At 44.7% G+C, this 9985-nt stretch overlaps 1 protein-coding gene across 1 annotated transcript; it reads right to left on the reverse strand.

Annotated features, from left to right (window-relative positions):
• Positions 1–6410: 6410 nt before the first annotated feature.
• On the reverse strand, positions 6411–9674 carry LOC131158698 (uncharacterized). Its single transcript, XM_058113583.1, has one exon. The coding sequence runs from the start codon at positions 9672–9674 to the stop codon at positions 6411–6413; it is 3264 nt and encodes a 1087-aa protein (XP_057969566.1).
• Positions 9675–9985: the final 311 nt, after the last annotated feature.

Raw genomic sequence — 9985 nt, forward strand, 5'->3', positions numbered from 1 at the left:
CAACTCTCTCCTCAGTTCCAAAAAGAAATGCTGAGGAATGAGACAGTACTGGCCTCGATGTCTGATCCCGGCATAGCCAACCAGGCACTCTATCACAGTGCCCAGGTGATGTCCTCAACATTTCACCTAGCCGTCGTCTGCAGAGACAGAACGAGACTGTGACCCTCCTTGGGAATGAAACCTACATCTTACGGACGAAATACCAAGAGGAACAGCAGAAAACGAGGGAGTTAAGGCAAGAAAATAATATGTTAAAACGGGAGGTTGATGATTTGAGAAAAATGGTAGCAGTTTACTCCAACGACCTTGGGCCTAGAATAGCTGAGTTAAAGAAAAGCCGGGAGGACATCCAGCGGGAGCAAAAACGGCTCAAAATCATGGCGTATGGAAAAGGTCCGACTTCTCGTTCTTCAGCCTGAAATGAAAATCCGTCTGTACGTGACCTGGAAAAGATCATTTTTTTTGTTTTTGTTGTTGTATTTATTTTTTTTTTTTATATATATTTTTTTTTTGGGTTTTGGGAGAGTTCTGGTTGTAATCTCCCAGGACCATGACTGTAACCACGGTATTCCTCCGCCATAAGTGAGGGCAATTAATAAAATCTGAGTGTTTTCTCTTTCCCATTTTTTTATTTTTTATTTTTTATTACTGAGGACAATAGTGTTGCTGGTACACTGAACCGGGTTGTAATATCCTCTGAATGGCTTGTTATGGATGTAAAAATTTGGGTCCCGAGGGTACAACGACCAAACCCCTACGCTGATTGGCTATGGATATAACAGGATTAATCAAGAATTTATTCAATCAGGCAAGTATGAATGAATGGTGCTCTACTGCTATATGTATGCGTGTTGCTAAATTGCGATGCTTGAATGCAGGGGCATGTTGTTATATATACATGATGCCTGTTACATAATATGTCTGTATGCTGTTTCCTATAATGGGAATGCCTTTCACTAAATGCATGAGGATGCATGAAGTGCATGCATGAAATGTATGAGGATGCATGGCCCTTCTTCTCGATCCCGAATCTTGGCCACACTTTTAGGTTCTAGTATGGCACGATGGTACCCGACTTCGCCTTAAATGGAACTCAACAACTGCCCTGGTTTCATCCATACACTATTAGTCTTTACCGCGTTTCGGATTCCAAAAGGGTTTCGAAATCTGGCCCAGTGCTTTTCTCGTCACGAGTCTGACCATTTTCAAATTTCTATAGGCACTCAAAATCTGCCCCAGTGTCTGACTGTCAGTACTTTTTCTGAAGATACTCAACCTTTGTTCTGTCAGCGCTTTCCTAAAAATCCAAAGATGCTCAATTTCTGCCCCAGTGTCTGGCTGTCAATACTTTCCATGATCTTCCAAACTTAGGGATTGTTTAAGATCTAACTTGGTAGTTAATCACTGACGCTTCCACAGATTCCCAAACCTCGAAGGAGTACGCCGAATCTGACCCAACATTCCTTCATTACCGATGTTTGACATGCTTTAGGCTCCCCATTGGTGCCTGAACACCCTCCTGGTGTATTAAGTCCCTGATTTTTGACCTCAATAAACAGGGAATCCCTAATAATGAGAATAATCATGCATTTATGTCTTCAATGTGCTGAATCAGGACGTCAATTTGTGCGAAATAGTTGTTCTGTTACATTCAAAATTTATTCAGGAAAAAGATAAGTTTTACAACAGCATCCCTTGTTTTAAAAGGTATCGACATTAATTTGTGAAAACTAAAACCTCTTGTTTTCGTCAAAACTGCCCCTGTTTCAACTAGAAGGAGACTGGCCCTTTTGGTACTGTAAGGTTGAATAGTGCCTTTAGGTTCATTGTTTGCTCAAGGTTTATTTTGGTACTTTGCTTCACATTTCGATCTCTGGATGGTCTTTAAGACTCGGGACGAAACGTAGGCTTAGGGATTTAGGTTTTCAGAAGAATAAGGAAACCAAGGCTCAAAAACCCATCCCATGGCAACAAATCCTGCCCCAGTTTGGGGCGAGACATTTTTGCGAGAGTTTGACCGAACTCGTCCTTTTGAACAAGCTGCCTACGTACCTTTTCAGGATCAGGTCATTACGTAGTTCAGACTCGTCATTGAGTCTGACAAATCATTAGAGACAACAACGTATACCAATCTGGTCAGGACTTCATTTAGACCGTAATGTAGGCTGGGGGGGTTATAGGTTAAAGAAGAAAAAGGTTAAATAAGGCTCAAAATCATAATTTTCATTTAGAGTAATTTGGTCAAGGATCACATGCGTAGTATGTCCTTTATTTTCTTTCTCTTTTCTTCTTTCTCTTTCCATGTGCTTTTACTGCTCCCTTTTGTTTTTCTCTTTCATGAAGGGATTTTGTCATTTTTGTTTGAACTTCATTTGGGACTGATTTCTTTTAAACTGCCCCAGTGTGTGGTGTGATCCTTTGACGGGTTAATCAATAAATGAATTTTTCAGGCTCAAAAGGGCTTGCAAGAGATTTCTTCTTTGAATTTCTTTTGGGTAGCAGAAAAATGGCCTGCCATCATTTTGATAGCCCATTGTTGTCTCGCATGATTTGTCTGACCCTTGAAAATCCCAACCCGGTTTAAATTTTGGGAATGACTTTTTCAAAGAAGATGGTTTTGATTTCAAAGCTCAAAAAGGTTCATCAAGTGATAAAAACATTAGGTTCTTTAAGGGAGCTGGTGGTCCAAAAATGGCCCTCCGTCATCTAATCGAAACAATGAGCAAAGAGGGAACATATGAAATAACACTGTGATCCTTTCATTAATTTCTTTTGGAGATGTATACAACCATTAGGCATAATATTTCTTTACAGCATCAGAGTTAACAGGGTGCAATAGGTCAGTTCCGTCCATATTTGCTAACAGTAGGGCATCTCCTGAGAACGCCTTCTTTACAACCTAAGGCCCTTCATAGTTTGGTGTCCACTTGCCACGAGGGTCTGTATGAATCGGTAAAATCTTTTTCAGCACTAGGTCCCCCTCCTGAAACTGTCGGGGCCCCACTTTTCGGTTAAACGCTCTCATCATCCTTCTTTGGTATAGTTGTCCATGGGCCATGGCGGCCATCCTTTTCTCCTCAATCAAGTTTAACTGGTCATATCGGGATTGTACCCACTCTGCCTCAGCCAACTCTACTTCTTTTAGAACTCTTAGAGATGGGATCTCAACTTCTACAGGGACCACTGCCTCCATTCCGTACACCAAAGAGAAGGGAGTAGCGCTCGTGGAGGTTCTAGTCGTAGTCCTGTAAGCCATTAGGGCGAAGGGAAGCTTGTCATGCCAATCTCTGTAAGTTTCTGTCATATCTCCAAATGTTCTTAATGTTTTTGTTGGCTGCTTCCACCGCGCCATTCATTCTGTGGTCTATAAGGCGTGAATTGTGATGCTTAACCTTGAAATGATTGCATAGCTTGGTCATTACTGCGTTGTTCAGGTTTTGTGGATTATCCGTGATTTATTGCTCTCAGAGAAATCCGTACCGGCAGATAAAACTCTCTTTTGACGAAACAACTCACTACATTCTGTGTGATACTGGAATACGAGGCGGGATGCTTCTACCATTTAGTAAAATAATCGATTGCCACAAAGATGAAACGGTGTCCGTTACTGGCTTTTGGGCTTATTGGACCGATCACATCCATGCCCAGGCTGAAAAGGGCCAAGGTGCGGAGAGAACATGAAGTGGGGATGGTGGTGGTGGGACTGGGATCCGATCACCGTAAAACTTGGCACTTATGGCACTTTCGGGCGTAGTCAATGCAATCTCTTCCAGGTCATCCAATAATACCCACTCATAAGTATTTTCGTGCCAATGAGTGGCCTCCCTAGCGTGGGTACCGCAGGACTCCCTCGTGAACCGCACGCGTGACTTATGGGCTTTCCTGGTGGCCTCTACACACCGTAGGAGGGTCAGTCATGATTTCTTTGTACAAAACTTCCACCATCTAAAAAAGAAACCCATGTGGCCACACATTCTAATATTCCTCGATCATTATGGAGCCCCTTCGGATACTCATTTTTCTGAGGTAGGTTTTGATATCATAAAACCCCGGTTTTCCGTCGGCCTCCTTCTATCACGTGCAGTAGGCAGTTCGGGGTGTACTCTGATATGAAGAGCCTTCGATCTTCACCCCTTCTTTCTACGTGAATAAAGCTGCAGATGTGGCAGTGCATCAGACAGTACATGTTTTCTCTTGGTGTGTGAGAGCAACTGATACTGTTCAAACCCTTTTATTATCTTTTGAATGTCTCTCGATACGGTACTAACTTGGAAAATCGCGAGTTTCCAATTCTATTTTAATCCGGTTATGGTGATGAATGACTAAGGCCGAGCTCCTCTTACTATTAGTCGCTAGACACCCCTATCTAAAGCCCCGGTATGCAAACCCAAGAGACATGCCTCGGAGTATTCGGCTATGTGTTAGACAAGGGAAGTTGAGCTTAGCTACCACCGGATAATGTTTCCCATCTGGTGATATGAGCCACTGCGCCTATCCCAAGTCCCCAAAATTGACTGCCCATCGAAAACATCTCATTCTTCGGAAGTCTTCTTGCTCTTGGTGTTAGGGAGTTTATATCTGGTCTGGGGAATTCGAAACTCCATAGGTTGGTAATCTCCACCGGCTCTTTCAGCTAGGTATTCGGCAATACACTACCTTTGATAGCTTTCCTGGTGACATAAGAAATATCATATTCCGTCAACAACATCTGCCATCGTGCTACTCGTCCAGTTACTACGGGCTTTTCAAACACGTACTTTATTGGGTCCATTTTGGAGATCAGCCAGGTGGAGTAATACAAGGTGTATTGCCTCAGCCTACTGACCGTCCATACCAAAGCGCAACATGTTTTTTCCAGATCAGAGTACTTAGACTCATAATCTGTGAACTTCTTACTAAGGTAATAAATGGCCCTTTCTTTCCTCCCGGTCTCATCATGCTGGCCCAATACGCAACCCATGGAGTTTTCTGAAATCGCCAAGTACAAGATTAAAGGCCTTCCGGGTACTGGTGGCACTAGTACTGGGGGATTCAAAAGGTACTCCTTTATTTTTTCAAAGGCCACTTGACACTCTTTGTTCCACTTTTCTGGGTTGTTCTTTCTCAGCAGCTTGAAGATGGGTTCGCAGGTGGTGGTTAATTGAGATATGAACCGAGCAATGTAGTTGAGCCTACCTAAGAAACTTCGCACTTCCTTTTCAGACTTTGGGCTAGGCATCTCTCGAATGGCTTTGACCTTGTCAGGATCTACCTCAATCCCTTTCTCACTTACTATAAACCCCAATAGCTTCCCGGACGTAGCACCGAAAGTACATTTTTCGGGATTTAACTTCAATTGGCACTTCCGGAGCCTCTCGAACAATTTTTCCAAGTTTAACGCATGGTCTTTCTCATTTCGCGACTTAACGATCATGTCGTCGACATAAACCTCAACCTCCTTGTGCATTAAGTCATGAAAAAGGGTTACCATAGCCCTCTGGTAAGTGGCTCCGGCATTTTTTAGTCCGAATGGCATGACTTTATAGCAGAAAGTCCCCCATAATGTGATGAAAGTCGTTTTTTCCTTGTCCTCAGGTGCCATCCTAATCTGGTTGTATCCGGAGAATCCATCCATGAATGAAAATAAAGCATGCCCTGCAGTATTGTCCACCAACACATCAATGTGTGGGAGAGGGAAGTTGTCCTTAGGGCTTGCTTTATTTAGATCCCGGTAGTCGACACAAACTCGTACTTTACCATTCTTCTTGATTATTGGGACAACGTTGGCCATCCATTCAGGGTACTGGGCTACCTCCAAGAATCCTGCCTCAAGCTGTTTCTGTACCTCCTCCTTTATCTTGAGTAACATCTCCGGCCGCATTCTCCTCAGTTTCTGCTTTACTGGCTTTGAATCTGGGTGAAGTGGGATCTTGTGGGTTACTAAATCCGTATCTAAACCTGGCATGTCTTGGTACGACCAGGCAAACACGTCTCGGTATTCCCTTAGTAATTCAATCATTTTGTCTTTTTCTTCACCCTTTAGTAGTGCTCCGATTTTCACCTGCTTGGGCTCTTCCTCAGTTCCAAGATTAATCATGACGGTGGGATCGCTACTGGTCAAGGTTGGTTTTTCATCGGACTTTAACATTCTTTCCATTTCAGGGGACAAGTTTATTTCTTGATCTTCAACTTCGGTTTCATGGATTAGATTTTCAAAGTTAATGTCAATTACTTGGCGAGGGATTCTGGTGTTGTTATTTTCTTTATTCCTGCATGAAATTAACAAACAAATTTCGACAGTTGACTTCCAAAATGCACATAAATGACAAGAAATGCATGATTCATTTTCATTAAAGAGCTTCCCCGATTTTTCAGTGGCCGGGGGAATACAAAAGAAAAGTAGAACTAAACAAATCCTGAAACAAAGATCATTACATGATGATATCTGGTAAATCAAAAGAACTCCAGTTCTGAAGCTGTACTCCTGGTTGGAGATGATGGATCCACTCTGTAGAAGTGTTCGACGGGACTTCAGCATCCAATACTGATATACTTAATTGCCGCAATTCTGCCTCCAGGTTGGATTGACTGCTTTTTACGAAGGTTTGGCTGATGGACGGGACGTACAGTCCTTCCTTGGAGCTTGTTTCACCAGTGATTCTTTCCACCCTCCGCATCTTCTTCTCTTCAGCTTTCTTCCTTCGGTCTGCCACCGTAGGTATGTAGCCAAGGCCATATCTGTCTTTGACTTCCTTAAGCATTAACGGCTTTCGGATCCCCTGTAGGTATTTTCCGAGCCCTTTTTCTGGATGGTACCCCTGTCTGATCATTTCGGACGCCATCATATGCACTGCGGCGGGGATCTGAGGGTGTGGGATTCGAGATCCTTCTACTATAGTTGTGACATTTATGATCTCGAAGGCTCGGAATGAGTCCTCCAATGCCTCCTCCGTGACTTCCACATAAGGAGTGGAAGTGGGCTTTGTTATCATAACATCGGTTTCACCATATACACAAACCAATTTCCCATCTACTACAAATTTGACCCGTTGGTGCAGAGAAGACGGAACTGCCCCGGTGTTATGTATCCACGGCCTCCCCAACAAGCAGCTATAAGACGGGGTTATGGCCATGACTTGGAATGTAATGTCGAAGGTGACTGGTCCAATTTGCACAGGAATTTCAATAGATCCCACCGATTCCCTGCGGGTGCCATCGAAAGCCCGCACAGTCAAATTGTTTTGCCTTATGTAGGACGGGTCAACAGGCAGTTTTTGTAGGGTCGTCATGGGCATGACATTCAAAGATGACCCATTATCAATCAACACTCGTGCAATCATGTGATCTCGACATTTAGCGGAAACGTGCAACGCCTGATTGTGCCCTTGTCCTTCCACGGGGATCTCCTCATCAGCGAATGTAATGTAGTTGGTAGCCGTAAGACCACCAATCACATGGTTAAAATTATCGATGCTGATGTCTTGGGGAATATAGGCCTGATTAAGAGCCTTTAATAGGGCTTCCCGATGGGCTTCCGAGCTCAACAACAGTGATAAAACAGAGATATGGGCTGGCATCTTCTTCAGTTGATCAATAATGTTGTATTCACTGTGTTTAATAATCTTCAAGAATTCTTCGGCTTCCTGAGATTGAACTGGCTTCTTCAGGTTCCTATTCTGTTCTTGGCTAGGTTGCACCTTCTCCAAGACCTTCGGCGTATAAACCCTTCCACTTCTGGTTATCCCTCTTGCTTCAGCAGCACTGCTAGTTTCTCCTTCGGTGCGTACTTCACAATTGTACCTCCATGGCACTGCCTGGTCACTGTGGTATGCGAAAGGGCGAGGGGCTGAGATCACTACCCGAACTGGGGCCTCTGGGACTCGTGGGGTTTTTCCCATGATGGGGATAAATGGTCTATTGGTGAATTGGGGATGGTCAGATTCCCCTATGACTGAAACTTCATTTGTTTTCTGAACGCGGCTAACTTCCACTCGTTTGCTGTCAATCAAGCTACTTAGAAAAATCCGGAAAGTCTCACATTGTTGTACTGATCTTTTCATAGTATTTTGGCATGTGCATGGGGCGCCTTTAGGGCAAATAGCCTTTAACCCTGCTAGGCCTGCCGTTGTCAGTTCACTATACACCCAGTCTAGCGTCATTTGCTCCCATCTTCTTTCGAATTTTTCCCCATCTTGTTCCTCGATCATTCCGACATTGTCCTTCCCATGGTCAGGCAAAGGATTCTCTTGAATACCAACCGGCTTCGCATCGAATGACAACCAACCCGCATCCTTCAAATCTTGCACCTTGTGTTTGAAGGCCCAACATTGGTCAATAGGGTGCCCTGGAGAATTGGCATGGTACGCGCATCGGACCTCGGGATTATACCAGTGTGGGGGAGGATTTGTGAGAGGAATCCCGGGGATGGTAGATATCATCCTTTGTTCTAAAAGCTGGGGGAATAAGTCTGCGTATGACATGGGAATCGGTTCCAATCTCCGAAAACTCTTGGGTGTATTCCTCGTGTGTGTTTGCTGGCTCGGGCGAGTTGGTATGTTCGGCTGGGTTGGCACAAGCGCGGGGGCCACAAACTGGGGTCTGGGGCCCATATGCAGTGTTTGGTTTACTACTGGTTCCATGTAGAAATTTCCCCTAGGTTGTTGACTTCGGCTTCTCTGTCTTAGGCTTCTCATAGGTCCCTGTATCATTTGGGTCTCTTCTTCCTTTTTACCTTTGACCCACTTCTTACTTGGGCCATTATCGGTAGTGCCAGTCTTTATCCGTCCAGCTTTGACGTCGGCTTCCACTCTGGCCCCTGCCGACACAATGTCCATGAAGTTATGAGGAGTGGACCCTACTAGATGTGAACGGTAGGGATCTTTTAACGTCCCTACGAACATCGATATTGCCTCACGGTCGTTGACCGGAGGGTCCACTTGAGTGGCCGCGTCTCTCCAACGGTGTGCATACTCCCTGAAAGTTTCTGTTGGCTTTTTTTCCATTTCAGAAAGAAACATCCTGTCTGGAGCCATTTCCAAGATATGACGATATTGCGCTTCAAAGGCATCGGCCAAGTCACCCCACGTGCGGATCTGGGCCTTATTCTGTTGGACATACCATCTAGCCGCTGTCCCGGTAAGACTGCTTTGGAAGCAATGCATCATCAACTTCTCATTATCGGTATAGGCGGCCATCGACTGACAATACATCCGGAGGTGGGTCTGAGGGCATGTGGTCCCGTCAAACTTCTCGAAGTCTGGCATCTTAAACTTTGGAGGAATGACTACATTAGGGACTAGGCAGTAATCTGAGGGTCTGGCGGTACTGGTGGTCCGAGTCCCCTCTATGGCCCTTAGCCGTTCTTCCAATTCGTCACAACGGTATTCCGTCGCAGTCTTGCTTGTCCCTACACCCGCAACCGCTGATGAGGGCATCCCTATTCCTGTCACTGCTGGGATAAAAGGTGGCGTGCCATGCGGCGGTTTCTCTAAGGTGAATGGGGGCGGACCAGAAGATTGCCCCTGAATTGGCGTAAAACCGGGCGGGTGGATAGGGTCATTTTCTTCTTCATGATCCTGATCTTGGACTGTCTTCCCTTTGTTCAGCAATAGGTCCAATATCTTCTTTACTTGATTGCTCAGCTCTTCCTGCCCCTGCTCGATCCCCAGAACACGGCTCTCTAACTGTTCTGCCATGGCCTTAGCTTTTCCGCGGGTGTTGTATGGGTGCGTACTTGCCTCAATCTTGCTGGATCTCAGTCACGTCCAACTTGTTTCCGCCTCCCTGTTCATGAAAACCCGCATCCTTCAGAATAAATGCATGTAATGTATGTTTATGAGTATGTATGAAAAAGGTGCAATCATGCAGTCCTATGTGCTTTAGCCAAGGTTTTGAAAAAAATCCTTATCATTTCTTTCAAATTTTCATACAACTTTTAGTGAGAAAAATAGAAAACTTCCAACTAGTCTACACAGGTGTCAGATCCTGATTTCCTGGTCCGCTCTTA

This window comes from Malania oleifera, chromosome 1 (assembly GCF_029873635.1).
Source record: "Malania oleifera isolate guangnan ecotype guangnan chromosome 1, ASM2987363v1, whole genome shotgun sequence".
Lineage (NCBI taxonomy): Eukaryota > Viridiplantae > Streptophyta > Magnoliopsida > Santalales > Ximeniaceae > Malania > Malania oleifera.

Coding starts and splice junctions, on each gene's coding strand:
- LOC131158698 (XM_058113583.1), bottom strand. CDS start 9,674: ATGGCAGAACAGTTAGAGAGCCGTGTTCTGGGGATCGAGCAGGGGCAG.